At 39.9% G+C, this 24,375-nt stretch overlaps 1 protein-coding gene across 1 annotated transcript in view; it reads left to right on the top strand.

The window, feature by feature from the left end:
• Positions 1-368: 368 nt before the first annotated feature.
• flt4 (fms related receptor tyrosine kinase 4) overlaps positions 369-24,375 on the top strand; it is a 59,939-nt gene continuing 35,932 nt past the window's right edge. Inside the window, exons 1-2 of the mRNA XM_023285718.3 lie at positions 369-781; positions 22,991-23,087. Coding sequence (XP_023141486.2) covers positions 724-781; positions 22,991-23,087 — 155 coding nt within the window. The 5' untranslated portion in view covers positions 369-723. The remainder of the gene's footprint in view (positions 782-22,990; positions 23,088-24,375) is intronic.

Consider the following 24,375-nt stretch of genomic DNA (forward strand, 5'->3'; position numbering starts at 1 on the left):
CACTGCAGTTCGCCTGTGGTGGCTTTCAAAGAATTCTTGATGCTATTTGGTTCCCCGCTGAGCTATTTAGGTGTTGGGATGCCTTTGAAAAAAATCCAGCAAATGAAAACCTGTTTTGCACTAAATGGAAAACCCACAGACCCAACACTGCACCTATAGTTGTCTAATTCCTCTTCACATTATCTTCTATCTAACACACGGTGTTTTATTACCACAGATCGGTAACACAGAGGATCTTGCAGAAGGGGAAACTTGTCATGGTTGTTTGGGAGAACCCCCCCTGCCCCTCACCCACCAACTCTCACCCCCACACCCCCTCCTATACAGGCTTGTTTTATGAACTGGGGAACTGGGTGGGTGTGTGCGCTCCAGTCACGAGCTAAGGAAAGGGAAATCATTGTAAATCCCATTCACTGCCCGATGCATCCTTTTGACAGTTTTTTTTTTTTTTTTTTGCTCTTCCTCCTCTCCTGGGCTCCCTGTCCTCTCTGTACAGAGCAGACCACAAACAAGCATCGATTGGCGGACGATCACCTGAGTGTCTCCCCCCTTCACGGACCTTCATTCAAACCAGCGTCTCACCAGCATTAAAAACGAGTGCCGCTCTATTCTTTTTTTCTTTTGTTGTTCTTTCTTTCTTTTTTTGTTGTTTTTTTTGTTTTGTTTTGTTTTTAAAAAGAAACATCGCTCAAGCTTCTGCACTTCTGGACAGGAGATCTGGAGATGAAGACGGATTTTACGCTTTTCTGTCGAACTTGGATTGGAATTGTGTATGCCTCAGGTGAGGAATCTGAAAGTTTTGACACAACTTTCTTTTTTTTAATCACGAAAAGAAAAGTCGAGGTCACTGTTTATGGTGACTTTTACACTGATCCAGTGTTTATTTTTAGAGGCTTTAAAGTTTTATCCACGTTTAAAGTACTTATTTCTGTGCGCCAACTACTTTTTAAGGTGCGTAAAGTGACATATTACTGCATTACGCGCCACATTCAGCCTACAAAATTAAGTTATCTATTTTTTTCTATTTTCAGTTTGCAGTGCGTGTGCATTTTGTACATATTTTCTGAATGGAAGCAGCCGTTGCCACTCAAAAATGAGTCAAAGTTTGCCTCTCAGCGTGGGGCTGAATTAATACGGAGCCCAGTCAGTGGCAGCCTCCAAGTCTACATGCAGATAGGCACTAGGGGGAGGCATGCTGTTGTTGTGATCGAGTAAGATGCAGCTTGTTAATTGATGATGCCACAAACTCAGGTGGATGAGGAAGAGGAGATTCTGTCCTGATGAGTGTGAGGGCATGTAGGTGTATGTAGGTCACATTTTGGAGGCAGAGTGCGAGGAGGGATGACTGGACTGCCATGTGGGCACCAGGGTGGAAATCCAGATCCCTTCCTAACTCTTCTTGCTGTTTTGTGTGCTTTTACTTTTTGGAAAGCAAAACAGGCAGTCTGATCAGCCTTAATATGTATTCTGCTGTCACCTGTGTGTCCAACTGAGGCTGAATAATCGAATGCATTCTGTTCAGTCTGCATAATGTAAGTCTGAACCGTGACTTTGCAGGCTGATAGTAGAGTTTTCTCTCAGTTGTTCATCACTGATTGCTGTTGAGCAGCTGTTCATAAAGAGCAGGGAATAACTTTTGTGAGGGGGCAGTCGACATATGGCTCCCTGAATCTGGGGTGGAGGGATGACTCCTTTCATAAATAGCTGCACTGGGTGCGTCATATACATTCAGAATAGATAAACAAAAAGAATCACAATGCTTAGCAACAGTAAAAATAATTGCTTTCAGTGGTTTTATAATGTGTGACAACATGTTTTTTCTCTCAGGCCACATGTTTTATCCAAACTTTTTCAAGTCACATGCACATATAAATTTGACAGTGAAGTTTAAATGCACATACATTTTTATGAATCCACTCTTTGTACTTCTCTGTCTGACATTTCTGTCATCACACAAACCTAATGAGCCATGCTGGGTGGGTCATTTACATTCAGAACACAAACAGGGCGAATCACAATGCCTAGCAACAAGAAGAAATATGCCTCGCAATGATTTCATAATGTGTGACACTGCTCCAAACTTTTGCAGGTCTCATGCACACACGTATTTAATAGTGAAGTTTAATTACACATCATTTTATATGAGTCCACCATTTGTACTTCTCTGTCTGACATTTCTGTTATCACTCAAACCTAATGAGCCTATTTGTGGCCTTATCTGCTGACAGACTTCTTTGCATGCTGATTGTTCGACCACACACGGCCCTCCATTGTTCTCAACTGATGCTGAAAAACATAAAATAGAAAAACAATATTGGTATCTTCTAGCTATCCTGCAGGCAGAATGCTTCATATATTTTTCAAGCACAGCTTCACAGTAGGAACCTGAGAGATTGAACCTACATGGCGTCATCCCAGTGTTGCTGCTTTTTGAAATCCTTTCAAATTGAAATGAACATGAAATTTGTGTTCCTCTCATGTTTTTGGGATATAAAATGTATTCTGGAGATGCACAGTTCATGCAAAAAAGGCTTCTTGTCTGTTTTCCTTTACGAATTCAAAGCAAGCTGACGCAGCTCCAAGATAAAAAGGTGTGACTTTGAGCAAATTTGCTGCTCGGCTGTGGGTTTTTTAAATCTCTCACTGAATAACTCAGACAACAAGTCTTGTTTGAAATGATTAAATGCAATCTGAAATTCTGTGATTTCTCTGAAAGATTGTCTTAACTGCCTAAACCTCCCAAATTTCTTTCAGTGACAAAACAAATGTGCGATGCTCGGAAGACACTTCTGAGGCTGATGCAAGGATGATGAGAGCGCTGGCTTCCCGTTTTTATGATCATAGGGGAAAGATTGAGGGAGAGCAAACCTGCCAGCCCAGAAGTCATTGTCATTTTAGGCAGGGAGAAGATATAATTTAGAGAGCAGCTGCATTTATAAAGCTCCAGGATTTCACCCTCGAACCATTTTCTACCATCTTCCTGTCACACTCTGTCTCTGGTTTGAATTACGGTGGTTCTAAAACATTTATCTCACAGCTACAGAAATTCTATCGTATTTAAGAAAGACATCGTGGTGCAACTTTGCTGCTGATGGATACTATTGAAACGAATTGTGAGTCACTGACTGATTCATCTCCTCATAATTTCCTTGTTTTTGTTGCTGCATAATTAGCTATTGAAACCCTTCCTAGTCAAGAAAAGCTTCACATGAAAGCAGGGAATCTTTTCATTTTTTAAAATATTTTTTTAAGCTGAGCTCTAAAGCCAAATGATCTTTGGCTTGCTCTGTGTCTTGGGTGCATAGTGCTGATATTTCTTTTAGTAGAGTGTTTTCTGTACGCATACCTCTGCTTGATCAGATCATCCCAGAAATCTGACTCTCAACTCTGGGTATTATTCTAGTTGTCCACTTATAGAGGTTGAGTTGTTTTAGCCAACAATAGCCCCCTGTTCTCAGCGCTGATCTGAGGAATCAACCTCAGGACTCAGAGGAACGAGTCCGCAGTGTCTGTCCTTGAATATCTTGTTCTATCAGCTGGAGAGCAGCTCAGATTAAAGAGGAATGCTGCTTCTGCTGCTGCTCTGTGTGGGGAGGCCTCTGCAGTAAAGTCCAAATAAATAGGGAGTCCAGTGCCTCACTCATCATTGGCATGGAGCTGCGAGGCCCCGTGGGCATTTCGATGTCTGGTCACTCAGTTTCTCATCATGCTAAAGCAACACGCCAAATATGACGAAGAGCCGAGAGATAAGCTCTTTCAACACCAGGAATCTGCAGCTGAAGCCAAATATGTGTCAAAGTTGGTGTTAGATGGTTGATGAAAACCATCTGTGGTATTTTTGTTTTCATATTTCTGACCCGTCCATGTTTTCTCTACCCAGTTTAAAGCCATGCTAGTTGCACTGGCTTTGTAAATGATTGGTTGGCCCAACAACATATGGAAATAGCTCAGTAATTATCTGCCTGCAATTAATTTTTGAACAGACACTACTTTTCCACTTCTTTTGACTGTCCCTGAACTTTTCCGCTACACTTTTGAGTTTAATTTAAATGTTTTGACAGCTATTGGATCAGTTGCCATATTACTCATGGTCCAGAGAAGATGAATCATAAGAACTTTATTGATCGCCTGACTTTTTATCCAGCGCCACTCTGACGTTGACGTTTGTGCTTCGTATTTTGTGAAATGTCTCCCCAACAATCAGATAGGTAGACTTTAGGTGAAGACATTCATGTTTCCTTTTGGAAATCTTATACTAACTTTGGTGCAACCATAACTTTTCATCTAGCCACATAGTAAGGTTCAAATATTGAAAATATGTTATTCTAAATATTGCATTTTTTTCAGTATGATCAACTTGAAACACTAAAATGTCTTCAAAACTGGATTTATTTATTTTTTTAGCAAACATTGAAATGTTAAATGTGGCAGGCATACCATTGAATTCTTGCATGTAAGTACAACCTAACATTACTGCAACCACAGGTGTAGAAGGGACTTTTGTGAGGCTGTTTTTGGTTTATAATGGTTAGTACTGCCTCCAGGAAACAGACATGACTAAAGCTTCTGCCATACCAGCTTTGGTCAGTTACCTATGTAGCAGAGTGCCATACAAATGGAAGCAACTAAATTCTATTACAAACTGACTTGATATCTGTGTGACAGTTATAACTTGCTTCAAGTAAACAGCAACTTTCTGAAGAATGAAGAAGAGTGAAGCTAATGCAGAAGTGTTAAAAACTGCAGTTCCTCAAATGGCCATTTGAAGCTGACTCCAAATATGAGGCATTCCCCATAGACCCCCATGTTAAAATATCCATCTTTACAGCAGAAATAAACATGTTTGCAACCTCATACAAAAACAGTGTTGGTCTCTAAAGCAAAATTTCACATTCATGAGTGTGGATTTTTATTGGACTTCTTTTTTAAAAAAAAAAAAAATCATATTAAGGCCTACAGGTATGTATAATTAAGAGTGTCGGTGTTGTCATGGAAGCGTTCATAGCCCAGTGAACTTTGCATAGCCCGACTCAGCCCCAACTCTTTGATTATTTTTGGATTAGCAGGGAGTCAAGAGGAGTTAGGCACTGCCAAGATAGCAATGACTGGAGCTACATATACTGCCATAATGTATAATATGCCAGAAAAAGATTTATTAAGTCCCAGTACAAAGTATGTCAAATGTAGTGTGCCAAAAATACCACAATGTCCTATTGCATGCACTTAGAATTTGCATTATGCAAGTCAGCATGCTTTTCTGGCTGTTCTGACCCACAATCCTCAGGGCAGATACATCAAAGTGTCTCATGTGAGAGCAAACAAGCTTGTGTGCACAGACAGTTAAGGAAAGAATAATGTTGTGATAAAGTAGTATCTCCCAACTGTACACATACTGGATGAAACAGCTGTGAAATGCTGCCTGCCTTTTAAAAATAGCTTTTCAGGAAACCTTTGTGGGTAACATCACACAGAGTAGTTCATCCTTATGTACAGCCAGTGTTGGAAACGGCTGCTTTTCTCTGAAGCTAGTATCGCCCCCTTTAACAAAAATAACTTCCTGTAGGCGTTTTGCATAATTAGCCACCAGTCTCTGACATCACCTTGCTGAAATTTTTGACCAGTCATTGAGGCAAAACTCTTTTTTTGCAACATGTTTGAGGGTTTTCTTAGTTGTACTATCTGTTTCAAATCCCCCCACAACATTTCAGTGCTACAACCTCGTACAAACCTGTATGTTCGACTCTTCTGATGCTCATATCACTTATCGTATGTACTCGCTGCCCCTGACATTTCCTGTAAAACTGCAGCATGTATGCTGAAGAATACTAAACAGGCCGATTATGCCCTGCTGTTTGGTCTAGACAATGTTTGGTTCATGTCAGTGTTTTGAATTTTGATTCAAAGGTTATTTCACATTTCTTATTCTCTAATGATGCAACAAACTGTACGTAAAAGCTGTCAGATGTCAGTTTGCTACTTATAAAATTATAGAAGTGACACAGTTATCACAGTAAGGTAAGTAAAAGCTCCAGCTCACTCATGTAGAGGGTGATCCAGAGGTCCAGACCCAGTATACGTTATGTTAGAAAATAACTCTCAAATGTCCCCACACATCTGACGTGTTTTGTCCAGCCACTTTGGATATCAAAATTCATTGCCGTTAACTGGCCGTATATGTTGTTGCTTTTGGATTTCTCTTTTGAAGTGACAGGAATAGTTAACTCAAGAGTGAAAAAAGAGAGAAAATGTTGGCTCTTTTGTGCAGGGCACAGTCTGAAGTGGATGTAGGATTCCAGAAGACTTCCTACATCTGATGAAGCATATTGGCAGCTTTAATATTGTTACTATCTAAATGTATTGTCATTGCTTGAACCCACCATAACAGAGGACACAAAGGTGTTTGGGCAGCTATTGCCTCTGATTGCAGCACATAACTTCCATTCCTTACAGAATCAACAGGACCGCTGTTCTTCTGCTGCAAAACGTCCGACTGGCCTGTGTGAGTTCCATAAAGACAGTGATTAACACGTTTTAAAGTCCGTTCAGAAGTGTCCCTTCATGGTCATTTTCAGCATCCCCACTGTGCAAATGAAATGTTAGTCACAGCAGGCTCCTGTTTTGTTCTTTTATTACTTTGCCTTTTTAAAACCCTCTCCCACACTTGGAATAATTACCAGGCAGAGGACGCTTAAGCTATTGATTTTCTTCTTGTCTTTCACGCTCTCTCTGGTCCTTTCAATCACACTCACACCAGCCGAGTTTCACGTTACAGTCAGCACAAAGACAGTATTTTAGTGATGTTTTCCTCGCCAGGTACTTGAACTCTGACTCCTGAGTGTATAAAACCACCCATGAATAGGTATGAGTGTGCACAATTGTACGTATAATTGCTCTTACCAAGCAGGTGAAATAAATTACATGTTCTTGTTAGCAGAGATTAAAAAGGATCACGCGGACTCCTGCATGTTTTTCTGCTCAGTTTAAATCTTGGCAAACTACTCAGAGATGGATTTCATTTGACAGAGATGATCTACAATTAGTGTGTCCAGGCTAATTAGAGGGGTTTAATTCACAGCTACAAATGTTTTGACTTTACAGATTCTACCTCACTGATAATGCAAAGCTAATTGCATACATTCAGCTCCTGTATCAGCCAATAAAAAGACATTTAATACAGGATTGTTTGACACTGTAGGGAGACTGCTTGGTGACATCTTACTGTCTGATCACTCTGAAGGTTGTTACGGGGGGAAGCAGGAGAACCCAAGTGCAGGCACACAGAAAACTGGCAGACAGGTGAATTTACGGAAAAGGATTTATTCAACCAAATAACTAACCTAATACAGAAAAGGGAAAAACAAACCAGGAGATAAATTAAGCCGACTCTAACACTAAAAGAAACAATACTACTAAATCTACAAAAACCACAAAACCAAACAGGAATAAACTGAACCAAACAACACAGCAATGTAGTTACAAAAAACCAGGGGAAAACAGAACTAAGGGCTAGGCAGGCTCGGGGAATCAGAAGCTAGTGGGGAAACAAAACTGGCGTACTGAAGACTGGGGAGTATCCAAGAACAAACAGAAGTTGAACAGAGTCCACGAGAGGGAAATCCAGGATGGGGGAATCAGTTTAGTCCAAGGGCTGAAGCTGACAGGGGGTAGGAGGCTTGGTGGGGAGAAACAGAATCCAGGAATGCAAAGGAAGCCATGAAGGGATGTGAATCTTTGAGGGTACGTGGGTCGATGATCCGACAGGGAGTGAATGAATGAGCAGGGTTTAAATAGTGGAGGTGAGGTGGAGAACAGGTGAATGGTGTGACCTGATTGCTGCAGCTGAAACTCATTGTAGCAATCAGCAAAACAGAGTGCAGGCAGGTGAAGCAGGTGAAGCAGGAGGGAGAGAGACAGGGAGAGAGAGAGAGACATGAGGGAGAGGTGACAGACAGAGGGAGACAGAGAGAGAGACAGGTCAAAACAAACAGATGAGGAGCAATGGGAGAAAAGAGAAAAGGAGGAAGAAGGGCAGAGGCTGGAGCAGGATCATAACAGGAGGTAAAAACTAGATCCTGGGACACTGTGGTCATACAGTTACTACAACACCCTAAAGTGCCCCTGTTGCTTAGAAACAAGCATCATTTAGAGCACTTATCAGTTTAACTAGAGCCACCGTTACTTTCATTTCGCTGCTCGGTCTCGGGCAGCTGTGTGTGTTCAGAGCAGTGACTTGAAAGTCCCTGTGGCATATATCACCACTCACTTATACCTCTTGCTGCGCTTTGGAGGTCACTTGAGGTTCATGGGAACGAGGCCATTGCCAAAGCCCGAGGAAATTGCCAGCTTCCCTCCCTTTAGGCATTCGGCACCATAATTTCCGACCCAGCACTCCCGACTTTGCTCTTGTTTTCTGCAGCAACTTAACCTGCCGCAGTGATTAAGCTCTCTGGGAGATCTGACGCGGCAGCAGAGACTTGTTTACGGCCTGAATCACCAGGAATTAGGTAACGAGCATAGTAATGGGGCTCCTCAAAGTTTGGCCTCTGACCAATCGCAGCGGCAGTTTTAGGAGCGTGCAGGCCAACACAGCAGGCCAGCATTGTGCTAATCTTTGGCACTTGGCTGTAAAAAGATATTTTAGATGTTTCCCAATAGAAATACCTTTGCCAGGAGCCAGGACGGCGCTTTTACCAGGATTTCTTGGTTCCCTTCTCAGCAGGGGAAGCCATTTCTCAGTGATAAAAATGATGACATGCAAAAAAAAAAACCACCAAAAACTAACTGCCACAGAGGAAGAGCTGGAGCTGTCCGGTGTGCCTGTGTGGCAGGTACAGGAAGGTTTAGTCAGGGACAGTGGTTTTAAACATAGGAAGCTGGCCCAGATGGCTTGTCGCCGCATCCTTAAATTTGCACCCCTCCTCCAGCAGGATGTTGGAAAGGCTTTTCTTCCTCAATAGTGGAGAGGACAGGAGCGTAGTGGATGTCATCCACCTCCGTAGTAACAATGAAATCAAAGCCAGGGCTGCCAGTCAGTCCGTCGCCTGGCTTTGGCCGTCCTTGTATCCAAATGACAGAGGAAGTGGACTTTATTTCTTTCAGAGAGGGAGAGAGAGAGTATGTTGTAGCCTGAGGCTGGCTGACTCCACATCCAAAGAGCAGGTCTGCTCCGTGGCCTCCGTGGCCTCCGTGGCCTCCGTGGCCTCCTTGGCCTCCCGCCCCTCACCAGATATACAGGGCTATTTCAGAGAGCTCTACCTTTGGCTCTTTGCCAGACACTGTGTCATTGAAGTAGCTGTGTAGCTGCACTGCCACTGACTCTTTGCTCTCTAACCCTCCCAAGAAAATCCAGTTATTACATTTGCGCTTTCATTTAACCCTCTGTGATTTTTCTTTGAAGGAATGTCAGAGTGGTATAAAAATTCAAGTGACTTTCCAGGCATTTTGCTCATTCACACTGCATGTAACTGCACAGCAACAGCACCAGTACCTCATCACAATTAGTGTATCTGTGCAACCCACGTCTTTATTTCTGAACGACTCCCCCGTCGCATCCATTGTGCCAAACTGAGACTCTGAGAAAAGCTTTATTTGTTTACACAAAGTTCCTCTTTTCCTGTTCCTGTCATGTGACTGATAAGCGACAAAACTACAGAGGAGCGCGGAAAACACTGACGGCAAAATCGTCTTCACCGTCCATGAAAAAGGGAAATGGGAGAAGCGTGAACATGATAAAGAAAACAGGAAATTTGCTCGTGATGAAAAACACTGCTCTGTTTTTCACACGCTTTCATGTGGCCCTGTGTCATTGGCATGTGGAGAGAGAAGCTCTCATCTCCACGCTTACCTTTAATGCGCACAACTCCTGCCTGCCTTGCATCCCTCGTCTTGTCAAAGAAGCTTTGCATTTTTTACTGGCTTAGAGTTCCTTATGGATGTCGGCTCCTTCCCCTCTGTGTGTGCGATTTATCTCGTCAGCAGGTGTCCTTCATAGGCTTGGAAGTCCAGTTCAGTGCCTAGATGTGACAAAACCACCACAATAAGTAACGAAGAGAGCTCTGCAAAAGATAATGCGATACGCAGAGGCATTTAAATGGGCTAAAGGTCTCATGTATCGTTGTAGTCCCACTGACTTGAGCAATTTCTTACCCATTTTTTCACAGCTCCTCACATAACAAACACAACTAAATGCCAGATTTACTTCCATTTTTGTTATTTCTGGAATCTTGTTTACAGCAACGAAAAGATAAACCCACACTTTCTGTTCAGGTCCAGCCATCAGTAGGGCGAGGAGGAGTGGAAGCAAGTGATCTGAAATACACAGCTGTTTGATTATTGCATTTCTGCTGTGATTTAGAAACTGTGGGCTGCAGAAGGTTTTCCTTTTTTTTTTCTTTTTTATCACTGTAGGAATTTCGTCTTTGCATATTTTATAGGCTGCAACCGAGAATCAGACAGGAGATGTGAGGGCAGAGAAAGATAGTGTGACAGAAGACAAATCTTCCTGGGTGGATGTGAGAAGGGGGAAATTACAGTTTAATGATTTACATCTTTGAACTTCTACTGCAAACCAGTAAGCATGATAGGAAACCTTCATCAACTTCACTGTATATACCCACACCTGAACAAAAGAAAATGGTTTCCAGCATTATTGATTTCAAATTTTTCTTATTTTTCACAGAGCTAAATTGTTCCAAAACACCTGGCGGCAACAGTCTTTTGCATCTTTTGTTTTTCTGACCCTGTTAACCCCAAGGTTCTGTCAACTTTTGATTTATAGTGGATCTTTAGCTGACTAGTAGGTTTCTTCTGGCTTGAATTGACATTAACAAGTAACAAAAGACAGTAGTTCTTTACTTCTTGAGAAATGTCTTGTCTAAAGTCATTTATATCCCTTGAAACTATTGCAAATTTTGAGAAAAAGCAGCCTTCATGAGATTCCAAATGGTCCTTGTAATTACCATAAATTGGCTATAAATTGCTAACAGCTGATGCAGCACTTCTTTTGTCAGTTATCAGAGAATTTGAAGTCATGGAGAAAGTCAGGGAGCTTAGTGAGCTGCTATTAGAGCCCATCACTGAGAGAAAGTTGCAAACTGTAGCTGCTCGCAAGACAGGGAAAGACTAAAAAGTCTGATTCAAGTGTTTTCAAGTACCAGCATAGCAGAATCAAAAAGTACAAGGAGCTCCACACTGCAAAATTTCAGAGGTCACATAAGAAGCCAAAGTCGTCCTCTCTGCTGGCTATAATGATAGTATAAAAGGCTAAGACGAGTCCAAGACCACCAACAAGGTCATCCTGATGAATCGGAGCAGTTCTTGAAAAAAAAAAAACATCATAAAGCACAAACTCCAGCAAACACTCGATTAAACTGAAGTTTCCATGGACACCGACCAAGGCCCACAAAAGCTCACCTGGGCAAAAAAGAAAGTTTGTGGTCATCAATTCTGTGGATGGATGAGATGAATACAGAGCTGTTTGGATGCATGGATGCCGTTTTTGTTCGGTGAAAAAAGGAGAAACACTCAAACCTGAGAGTGGCATTTCTACGTTGAATATGATGGGGAGAATGTGATGCTTTGAGGAGGTTTTTCAGCCAATGGGTCAGACAGCCTTGCAAAAGTAAACAGTAAATATGGTGAGAAAAGAGGACTAGATTATGATGCTGGTAGAAAACATCAGGCTGTGTGCAGAGAAATTTGTCCTTAGACCTTCTGACAAAACAATGATCTGAAAGAAACCGTCGAAGTGGGAAAGAAATGGTCAAAATATTGACATTTTGAGTCTAAACTTGAATCCTATTGAGAATCAGGGAACTGAAGACCAGAGAGATGAGAAAAAACCTAGAGAACCCAGTGGAGAAAGATTGTTAGCAATTTTAGGAACCATTTGATTGGTGCGGTGCCACATAAAGGATTTTTATTGATCACTAAGAAAGAGTATGAATCATTTTGGACATGGCTTTATAATAAAAATAGTTCAAAGGTATCATTTACATCTCAAACATAATGTCTCACTGTCTTTTCTGACTTATTTCCAGCCAGAAGAAGTCAAAGACTCACTTGGGTATGAATAATTTTGTACTCTGCTGAAGACATTCCTTTGGCATGTTGTTTACACATTTCAACTGACAAGTTAGAAGTCGCACATCTTTCCTCGCTGTCGGCTCAGGTATGCCAAGCTGACGCATCAAAGTGCTGCCTTGATGCTCGGGCTGTGTGAGCAGTCACAATCGTCCTTGAAGAGTTCTGACTTGTGGCTCTTAGCTCAGATACATGCAGCACGTCTGGCACTTCCATCACTGCAGAGGCATGCAGGCTGGACTGAGCAGCTGTGTGAACTCATGTGTCGAATGTAACCAGCTCTGTGTGATCTCTGGCACATTGTTGGCATATTTGAGACCTAAACCAAACTGTTTTCGCCGCCTTATCTAAATTACATTTCACCTACGAAAGCACTTATCAGCTCCTCTCTTTAGCTGATGCTTTAAACAAATGTTTTGCGGTTCTTGTTTGCTTGGCAGACAGCTGGCTCCAGGGCCGGGTACATACATTACTCCCACAGTGAGAATAGGGTTTTCACAAGATAGTCGTGTTTCTTAAGAGCAATGCCATGCTTTTCTTCTCTTTACAAGGACATATTCAGTTAATTGTCTCTCTGATACAACAGCATGTCAAATGACTTGCAATGAAGAGCTCCTTTTTCAATTTTTGACAGTCCCTGGTGATCGCTGCTCTGAATGGCAAAGTTTATAAAGTCATTGGAATCAGTGTCATTTCAAGTGCAGAAAATTAGACAGAATTGATAGCTTACTGGCAGACTCCGTTCAGGCAACATTTATCTGTCTGAAGTATTTAGCATCTCAGCTTGTGTGTTTATATCCTGTGTAATCACAGGATAACAGAAGGAGTAAGTCAACTTGGAATTATTGTGCTCTTTATCTTTCTAGGTTAAACTGTGATGCTGCTTTTTGTTGGTGGAGTAATCACCCAGAGCTGCTGCTTATCTCTGCACCAGCAGCTGGAATGCATGGGAAAACAGGGGAACCAGGCTCAAATATTTTTCTGGCTCACTGCCCGTGTTTGCATTCACCAATCACCGTCCATTTGGATTTTTTTTTTAGGCCAAGGAGTCACTCTGAATAGATAAATGTTGCTATTGGCTACAGTAAACTATCTACAAAAAATGTTGCATGCTTTATTATATTTTCAACGTATCATTAACTTCACATACAACCTGCATTACTGATATCCATCCTGTAAACCACGTTGTTGGAGTCTATTTTCTGAACTTCCAGTCAGCCATTAACTTTAATCAAATCCTGTTAAGTTTGGAAATACATGAGTTGAATTAGTGTAATCTATGAACGCAGTTTCATTACTCTATTGTAATGCAATCAATTTTGCAAATAACAGGGGAGCCAAGAGGAGTTTGAATTCTCTTAATTAGAAATGAAAATATAATATGTGGAAATGTAGGGGAAGAATATGGTATTCTTGCCATGCATTTGCGTTTTTCTGTCTTCACCACCGTGGATCATGTCCAAAATTAAGTTATCATTGATGTTGGATTCATGCATGAGGCTGTCGTATCTGTAATTCATAATAATATCACTGGCATAATACTATCCTGGGTGTCACTATCAAAGCATTGCGGATAATAGAAAATTAAAAAACAAAACTCAAAGATAGGAAAAATAACTTGATGCCACTCATTGTAAAACAGAACAAAAGAACAAATCTGAGAATCTGTGGCGACAGCGGACAGCTGCGGCTCCTTTTCATCTTTTTAATATTCATATTCCTATTAGCGGGACTAATGGAAGTAAAAGATGAATCCAGTGTCATTGAAATTTCATATCTGATGTTTCTGACCATAAAAAAGTCAAAAAAGTAAACTTCCCCAAAAGCCATGGTTTACACTGTAGAAAATGAACCGATTTTAACAGATTTTAACAGTAATTTTTGAAGCATGGTATTTTACAGACTTTACTTGTTTTGTTAAATTATATATGATATCTAGGAAAATGACAGACAATTCATTTTTAATTTGAATTTTAACCACTAAACAGGTAAAAACTGTAAACATAGACCTCAATTAAAATCTATGTTTTTATAAATGGCAATTATTGTTTTTTAATCTTTGACCATAAAATTAAGTGTTAAAGTGCTATTTAATCTGACAACAGATTTTCCCTGTTTTGTTAAAATATAAATTATATCTTGCAAAGTCACAGAATAAAAGCAATAACTCACATTTTAAGCATAAAAAACAGGCCAAAACTGTATATCATGCCCATATTAAAAATCTGTATTTTATTTTATTTTATTTTATTTTATTTTATTTTATTTTATTTTATTTTATTTTATTTTATTTTATTTTATTTTATTTTATTTTATTTTATTTTATAGATGACAATTCATTCTTTTTGGTGTTTGACTTTAAGATGACACAATTTTTACTCAGCCAAGGTGGTGGAGCCTCTGTGGAGTTACGTGACGATCGGCGTATGTTTGTCTGTTTGTCTGTCAGTCTGTCTGTGCACAACATTCCTCAAAAACGGATTTGGATGAAATTTCCAGGGAAGGTCAGAAATGACACAAGGACCAAGTGATTAGATTTTGGCAGTGATGCAGCTTATAGTCTGGATCCACAGATTAGTTAAAGATTTCTGTATCATTGCCAGATAGCGGCACAGCGTCACTGTAACCATGACAACAAGTGAACACTACATGATCACATGATTGCGATCCTACAACAGATCGACCATTACGGACTTATCAGGACTTATCCGTTGGAAATGATCCAAGGAACAGCTGATTAAATTGTGGAGGTGTTTCTGAGTCCCATCAATTCCCGCCGCCTGCTACATATTTAGGTTGTGTATTTCGGTATCCGTACATAACATACATATACATAACACACACCTGTGCTCAGCGCAAGGTTGTTTTGTTTGTGGGTACATCTATTTTAAATGATGATTTCTGATTCTCAATAATTAATAAACAAATAGTGCATTTCTGAGAATGCTATATGGGGGAATGAACAGCGTTGGCCGAGCACTGCCCTCTCTGAGTGCTTTTCTTGTTTAACTGTATATAAACCTGCTTATATATATATATGTATATATATATATATATATATATATATATATATATATATATATATATATATATATATATATATATATATAGTCACAGTTTTTACAGTTTTGAATGTCACCGTATTCCACCTTTGCTGGTAGATTTTCATTTTTTTTAACAGATATATTTTACAATGTTGTTCTCAGAGCAAAATTTGTAATTAAAAAGCTAAATCAATTAAACTATCTAAAAAATAATAATTAACTGACTCCATTAAATAGCTCAGAAATGAATGGAAATCATGGCTGCATGTAATGTTAGAAAAATATGTTACACAAAAGCAGTTTCAGAAATGTTCTTCAGTAATGTAAACAGAAATTATAGCTCAAACCTTGTCAATCATAGAGTAAACAAAAGAAAATTAAGTCAAAAACTGAAGTCAAACAGTCATTTTTCTTGTCGAAGCATCACCCATGTGTACAGTCGGGCTGCAGCTCAGCTCAGTCGCTGCCCACCTACATGACTGTGTTTGCTGACTGTCCTGCAGCCCAAACTGCTGCTCAGGAACAAAGCCTGCACAATATATGGCAGCTGTTAACCTTTTTGTACTTCACAATTCAATGCATATTAAAATAAATGAGCTTGCTGAGTGATAACAGTCACGACAAGCTGTCATGAAAAGCTGCATGAAAGGTCACAGCAGGAAAATGTGTTTATTATCATGACAAGATATGCTATCAGCAGTGGACTTCTAAGAATTGATGTGTTTTCTTTGGCTTCACGAGACCTTCACTGAAGCAAAGGCTGCTTTTAATTGTGTTTGGCAGAATGTAAACAATTACTAATGGGATTATAGATTTTCTTCAACATTGTGACTGGCTGACAGGCCTCCCTGTCTGGTGGTGGGTTATACAGTGCAGCCCATGCATTATGCAGTGCATCCGTATGGAAGATATTGACATCTGGCACAAAAGATTTCCATTGCTGTGAAACTGAGGGTGAAAAGACTCCTGGAACATCATGCATGAGAGTCACCTACAGTATATAAGACATTAAGAAATGTCCACTTCCCACCAATCTCATCAATCTGAAGTGTCCAAACTGCAGAGAGGCGGGTGGCTGTTTTGCCACCCAGTACTGTATAAGTTACGACTTTACTGCACTTCCTTCAGCAGTGATGAGGGAACCACTTAGGATGACAAGTGATCTATAAGAGACAGAAAGTCTTGACTTGAAGTAATGAGAAGCCCGTTATCCTCGAACTCACCTCGGAAATAGACCGTGTAAGAAGTGCTGAGCTCCTATTTGCCGTAAAATTCTGTCACTTTAAATGATCTGTTTTGCTTGACGTCAAAGAGCTTTTAGCTTGACTTAATGTGGGCGTAATGCCGTCTCTGCCTTTTGGTTTGGAGATACTCTGCTTGTAGTGTGATAGACACGTCCACTGTATGTTGGAGCATTTTCAAATCAAATAGCCGTCTTCCTTGTATGTTTCTTTTCCTGGTTTGGCCCACCAAGATACACCTCCAACATCTTGGTGTTTTATCTTTCAGAGCATGCTAGTCAGTCATGACGTTTTAAAGAGATTTACAATTTGCATCCTGTCTGTCAGTGTGCGATCTCTCAGCAGATTGCAAGGGAAGCATCCATCACTGAGACTCAGCTACAATGGAGATTTGGCTCATCAATCAGTCTGTACATCGAGCAGAAGGCAAAACTCGTGGCTCTGCACATCAGCCTGTGCACAGTTTTCCATATATTTGACATCCTTCATTTTTCTTCATTTGCTGTTGAATCTCTTCTGTATTTAAATGTGCAGCGATTTGTTTGATTTGTTTTACACTAGATCCATTATCCTGGGAATATGTTTAAAATCACAGCATACACATTTTTTATATCATAACAGTTTCTTTCAAATTTTCCTGATGACAACAGTTCAAGTTTGATGTAAAACCCATCAACAGACAGGACTGCATGAAGTCAGATCTATGTGGGCAGCACTCTGCTTGCTGTCTGTGACCTTGTCTTATTTGATATTATCACAGTTGGAGGGCTCCATATGGCCCAAATCAAGAAAAAGGTGCTTCGATCAAAACAAGTCATTTGTCCACATTCTCACGTATAATTTTTTATTTTTTTTATGGCTCTCCTGCATGATATAATTAGTGTTTTGACTTTTTTGTTTTTGTGTCTAAATATTGCTCCCAGAGAGACTCATTCATATAAAGGTTTTTCTGATCTGCTACAAAGTTGTTTTAATTGTTTCCTAATAACATAACCAGCAATTACAGAGCAGCATTTATGCGGAGATGTAATTCTGTCTTCCCATTTCATATAAGTATAATATCCACTCTACTTTTAGTTCCGGTTTGATCTCCACCACCTCCTGAGCTTCATGTCTGGATCTTCAGCAGCTACATGATGTTTACCTGCTCTTTGTGAGCCGTCTGCTGTTTGTTACTGAGCAGGTGGCAAATAGTGGGTTTATTAAAGCTTATATCGATTAAAAAACTGCGTCAACTATAACCTGAAGCAGTCTCATTAGCAGTCAACTAATGAGAGCCCTGAGAGTGAACCAAATCATTAAAGTTGCAAGTCAAAAAGCCAAACCAATGAGCTGAAAATCTAAAATGCTCCATAAAGCTAAAAGACATTCGGCCATATAACAGCACACCTTCTAGTAATACACATCATTTAATCTTTAATCAATTTAAAAATATTGATTAGTGCAGCTTCAAAGTTGTCAAAACTGAAAAGCTGATCTCTCAACCTCTAGTTTTTGAGTCACACTAGAAAATGAGAATTGTTGGAGCAACTTAAATGAATTGCTGCAATTAAATTAAGTTAGCAAGAAATAATAATGCTAATGTTTCCAGCTAGGTCTACTCTCAGATGAACAGTTTGCATTGCTGCCACTTTCATTTGCAGAAAGTCAGCTTAAACTTTTCAATATTTCCAACTTAATAATTCACTGTTTCAGATGTAAAATGTCAAACATGATATTGTAATCTCTTTGCTTTTCTTTACTCTTTAGAAAACTTTAGAAAATGGTAGTTGAATTTGAAGAAACTTGGACATTGTGATGCTAAAGGAGCAGAAAACCTAATTTTCACATTTCTGCTGAAATTAAAACACCTGTTTAAAGCGACTAAATGTAATTTCAAACTTCATCCACCAGAGAAGAGAGATAAGTGAGATTTATTTGAAACTGTGCTTCAACTAAACCTCGAATACACCTTTTACTTCTGCAGTGCAGTTGAATGTAATGCTGTGAGATCCAACATGGCAGGCGTTGCCATATGCTCTGCATCAAGCTCTGCTGGGCAACAGGAGACACTGAGATCTTAATGGGAAGGTGTGGGAGGTCCGGAGCTCATCTATCTGCTCCCCTTGAAGATTGGGCCAGGACTCAAGGAGATGATCGCTCTTGTTCGCCTCCCTCAGTGTCAACGAAGGAAATCTGGTCTTCCTAAAATAGTAAAAATCCGTCCTGACAGGAATTTCCTTTCACACTTTCCCCTTCGCCTGTTGCTCTTGGGGGGCCCATGTTGGCCCCCGTTGCATGTTTCTTTTGACACAGTTTGGCGTCTCGGCATTTGGAGGTGTGAGGGAGACTGGACAAAGCTGTGCTGTGCTGCAGAGGGGTGGTGATGGGACTGAAGCTGGTGGCAGGTTCACATCAGAGCTGAGACAATATGCTGGGGGGAACCTTGCTGGTCCTCTGAGGAAGAGTTAAAGATCTCTAAAGGAGCAGGGAAGGAATGCCCTGCTGGGAGCCAAGCTGGGAATGATTTCATGGTCTGACACCACTTCCCACTTTAGCCTTCAACATGTTTGTTTTCTGCAATATTAGCTCTCACACTTTACATTCAGTTTTGTTTTTCTAAGGGCTGTGCATGCATTTAAATCATTACATTATTTCAGTTTTAAAGGACCGATGTGCAGAATATAAGTGGATTTATTACCACTAAAATGGGAATTTAATAATTGTTACGTTTTCATCAATGCATGATGATCTGTAACTATGAATCATTGTGTTTTTGCTAGATTAGAATGGACTTTTCCTATCTCCTGTCTATAATAGCTCAGAAGGGACAAACCAAACACTGGCTCTACAGAGGGGCATTTTACACTCACACCATCATAGATTCTTCTACATGCTTGCAAAGAAAGGATTTGCAACCTCCTTTAGATGCCATGAAATCCTGAATCTTACACATCTGTTCCTTTAATCTCTGCACAAAGACAGAAGCAGATATGACGAACATGGATATTTGAAGTGTCAAACAACATTTCTCTTTTTTTCATTATGAAAGTAAGAGGACAAGAATAAGTGCACACTGTATGTAGGGCATTTCACCATTTTAGGAAGGGTACTTACTTACTTCCTTGCCAAGTGAACATTGACACCACTCTCACATCCATAAAGTAAAAATGAAGCTGAACAGCTGTTTATCTTGACATAAAGACTCCAAACAAAATCCACATCAAATGTAAAGATCACTGCAAATACAAGAAAACACAACCAAATACAGAAACCCTGCAAACGGCAGTGACTATAACGGAAACGAGCTTTAAAGCAGCTGTTTCCAGAAGGCACTAAAAGGAGATGAACACCCTGGACACAGTTGAGATATATATTGTTTTGCTTGTAGTTGCCGTTGCCATGGTTTGCAACCCATGAGATTAAAGGAGATCGGTATTAATGAGCAGTGTTGGAAAAATCATCAGAAGATGTTGTTGCAGATGCCTCCTGCATTGTTCACAGGGCCACTACTGGAACTGATTGTAGTTTCATATTTGGATATTATATTTAGATATGAAAGGAGTGGTGATTTTTTCACCAAGACAGCAAATAAGCTCAACCTCAAATAATTTTTTTAATAAAAGTTTCTAATAACTTTGCATGCTTTCACTACAGGACTGACCCATGAAGTTGAGGGTGTCTTTGAGGGTTTTTTTGTTTGTTTTTTTGCTGTCTTGGAAGGAACCTGGTCTGATCAGTCTCCTTCCACTGGGATCAGCCTTTACTGTAAACACGATTAACAAAATATTTACATGAGAATAACTTTGCTCCATTGTGCTCCCTGGGCAGCAGGATGTGTTGAAGGTCTGGAGTTTGTGTACAAAATTTGCAGCTGTCCAGAGCTCTGGGTTTTGACTGGCAGCAGGTCATGACTGTGAAACGTTCTTACTGCTTTCTCCCGCTGGTGTCTGGTCTGCTGTCGGGGTTGCACACATTTTAAGATGCATGAGTCAGTTATTTAAAAATGTGCACACGCTGCTCTTTTGTGCTGCAGTGTATGAAATTTGCTTAACCCTCTGAACTCACTGTTTTGTGCTCCTCTCTCATTTTGACCCACTGTGGGCTCATTTTTCACAGCAATATAAAATCTTGCAACTCTATGGAAGCGGCATGACCATGACTTTCTGCTCAGTATGACACCATTTTAATGCCATAAATCAACTTTTTTTAAAAAATAGGATTGAATTTCTGTCATTGGACATTTTATGAAAATGTTAACAACATGGAATCAACATGTAAGAAATTTTCCCACTAGTGTTACCAATACTTGAAAAAACAAGTGAATCTACATACTACAGATGTTTACCTACTTAATTTTAAGTTATTTTTGCATATTTGTCTTCCTGTCTGCTCTGTGTAAAGACAGAATTTAGCCAAATTTTTGTCATGTTACTGTTGCTTACTGCTGACATACTAATGACTTCACAGTTGTGCTAAAGAGTGCAGGAATTGTTTTTTTCTTACAAAATTTAGTAACTGGAAATTTTTTTTTTAAAATTATTATTTAAAAAGGACCTTTAGAATAAGGTGATTATGATGAAATATTATAATTTCAGGCTTGGAATTAGTTAATTTTCCTGAATTGTTACATTGAAGCACCATCAGAAAGTTGAAAATTAGACATTTTAAAAAAAATTTTTACACCTTCTAGTAATGATGTGTCGGTTGTGAACGAAACAGCTCTTAGAGACGGCTCTTTGAAATGAACGAGAGGAGCGGAAGCACTTTTTTGTTTCTTCTATTCAAGCCGCACCTGATTGGTTAACTACATGATGTGTGGTGAAATCGTGTGTTTCATTTACATTGAAAATGCAAAGGCAGAGTGTTGAGTATGCAAGGTTAAAATCTCATATCTAGCAGGTTCTACAAATAACCTAAACAGGAACATTAGAACCGGACATCCATCAGTGCAGTTGGAAGAAAAATGTCTGTGTAGTTTCTCATTCATCCAGGTCACGGTTATCCAAAGTTGTTTAAATCAAAGAAAAACAACAAGCAAATGAACCTGCTACTAATGCAAGTCTGACTACTGCAACTGTAGTTGTTGCTGTTGCTGTGTTTACATCAGGGCTCCAGACTGCAACCAAAATGGTCACATTTGTGACCTTTTTTTTTGAGAGTGTGCGAGTTAATATTTCAAGTGGTCGCATTATGCAAGCGCATGATGATCGCTGAGCTGTATTTGTGTTGCTCTAACTGGCACAAGCAGCTACTGTGTTTACCACAGTGGTGGAAATTAGTACTTCTATAAGAACAGAACAGAATAGAAGGGTTAGGGTTAGTAGGGTTAGAGCTAACCCTACTAACCCTAACCCTATTCTATTCTATTCTATTCTATTCTATTCTATTCTATTCTAATTTACCTCTTTTCAATGTCACGTTTGGTCACACATATATCTGAGCACCACAGCCACCCAGTAGCTGAAACCCTGGTCGACTGCATCATCCAGTAACCATGACAACCACCTGGACCTCCAACCCAGAGTCTATGAGGCAGTTTGTGCAAAAGGCTATGATTGATTATGAGTGATTCTCTAAGCTTCTCTATGTTGTTTCACTGTAAATAGTTAAAAGTTTATAAAAATTACACAGTCAGAGATTGGATCTTTTTGTCAAAGTGAGATGGGTATTTGTTTTTGTACTTTAAAATGTATTTTTTGCAGCGCTGTTCCATGGTGAGTATAATAAGTCATATGAATAATAAACATTTGATATAATGTTTGTTTTGTACACATAATTTTTGGTCATAAATTAATTTAAATCTGAGGAGGCACTTGAGAGCTGTAAGAAACGGCTCTCTTAAAAGAGCTGGAACTGCCATCACTACTTTCTAGCTGTAATCAAAGAAGAAATTCTGCGGATTTCTTAAAAGCATGCCTTTCCAATTTGCTTCTGAGTTTTGGGGTTTGAAGGGTTAATATAGGTGTTTGGATATTTATGATGCTGCTCTATTTGTCCTTGAAACAGCTGGAAAAAGCAGAACTGGTAAGGTGCAAACAAACAGTACATTAGCTCCTACACACAGATCACAAATACAGTCGGATGTGACAAATGGTTGTTTGTTTTGCAAATGCACATAAATCCTCACCGCTACCAAATAGTGAGTCTCTGCTGTCACTCTGTGTGTTTTCATCTGTAATGTTATCCAGGTGGGACATAAGTCATGGTGACACTTTTATATATGATAGACTCTAGGTGTAGAGCCTGGCTAAGCGCTAATAGTACCCTGAGGAGACCCTGAGATGGCAATGACATTCAAGACTGGTCATATTAACTGAGCACAAATCAGGAATGTGAGTGCATTGGTAATGAATCAAGGGTAAATGGTCTTTGTGGCTTTCAAGGGGAGGAGGAGGCAGAGGAGGAGGCAGAGGAGGAGGCAGCATTGCCTCAATGAGTGGGCCATGATTTCTGGGCGACCGAGCACTTTAGCTGCAGATTGCCTTACAGCTTGTAAATGTAATAACCAGCGTGTCGGATTTCAGATTCCTGATGCGTTTCGGAGATTTGACGGCCGACCAGCAGCTCTGTCATAACCATAGAAGGTCCTGGGTGACCTGTGTAACATGAATCTAATGCAGTTGCTGTGTTTTGTTCCCTCAGGTCTGGTGATAGGCTTTTCTATGACTCCACCCATCCTCGACAGCTCCAGAGACGACCTCGTGATCCCCGTCCACGAAACACTCACTATTACATGCAGGTAGGTGTGTGTGTGGTGTGTGTGTGTGTGTGTGTGTGTGTGTGTGTGTGTGTGTGTGTGGTGTGTGTGTGTGTGTGTATGTGTGTGGTTCAGGACTGTGGACGTGCGCATGTGCAGGACTCACCGTTGATGAAAAACACACAACATACAGATTTAACAAATTTAAGATACTAAAGACATTTACCAAAAATCAATACAGATTTTCTTTCCCTAACATGAAATGAATGATAAATCCAGTGCAGACATTGTTAATGTGGTAAATGACTATTGTAGCTGGAAACAGCTGACTTTTAATGGAATATCTCCATAGAGGTACAGAGGAACATTTCCAGCAACCATCACTCCTGTGTTCTAATGCTACATTGTGTTAGCTAATGGTGTTGAAAGGCTTATTGATGATTAGAAAACCCTTGTGCAGTTATGTTAGCACATGGAGAAAAGTGGGAGTTTTCATGGAAAACATGGAATTATCTGGGTGACCCCAAACCTTTTAACAATAGTGTATATGCAAAATATCCTAAAATAACCTTTTAAACAGGTCTGCTGCTGTAAAAATAGAGCAAAGCATGCAAGTTTGCATTACAGAAATCCAGCATTTTATGAAATGATTATACAACTTTTAGACATTTTAGAGTCTCAATGTAGTAAAACAAAGCATAAACCTACAAAAATAAATACATAAAGTAAACACATTAAAATATGGTGGAATATTGCAACATTTATAAACTGTAAAAGTCAATTACTGGGCATGCCACAAATACATAATTAAATGAGAGTTACGTTGCTGAGGATGCTGGTAGTAATTTAAACCAACTGCTGCTGTGAAACATTTTTCAGTGCACAGTATTTTGTACGCCTTGTGCTTTTGATGGAAACTAGTAGATTTTATTTACGAATTCCCAAATTACAGGTTGTTCTCTGGGAATTTTCTAACATACTCTGTGTAAGATCAGATTCTGTTTGACTAAGAAGTATGTCCACACTGATAAAGCACCTTTTCGACATGATCTACATCATACAAACAACAGGCTGTCACAAAGACACACAGGGATTTTTTGTTCTAAAGCACAACAAGCGCTGGTTTAAACTGAGCCTATGTGAGATATGAATTCAGTCATAATAACCATGCTTTATCCTTATGAAATCTCCACTGCGCACTCTGCTGCCAAGTGCTCGCTCCATTAAACATTTAGTTTCTGTGCTGTCTTTGGAAAGCTGGGGATAATGTTGGACTTTTTCCAACACGGGCCTTAAATAGTTGTTTGGAGGTAAACTTCACTTGACCGCA

The sequence above is a fragment of the Amphiprion ocellaris genome, chromosome 13 (assembly GCF_022539595.1).
Source record: "Amphiprion ocellaris isolate individual 3 ecotype Okinawa chromosome 13, ASM2253959v1, whole genome shotgun sequence".
NCBI classification, from domain to species: domain Eukaryota; kingdom Metazoa; phylum Chordata; class Actinopteri; family Pomacentridae; genus Amphiprion; species Amphiprion ocellaris.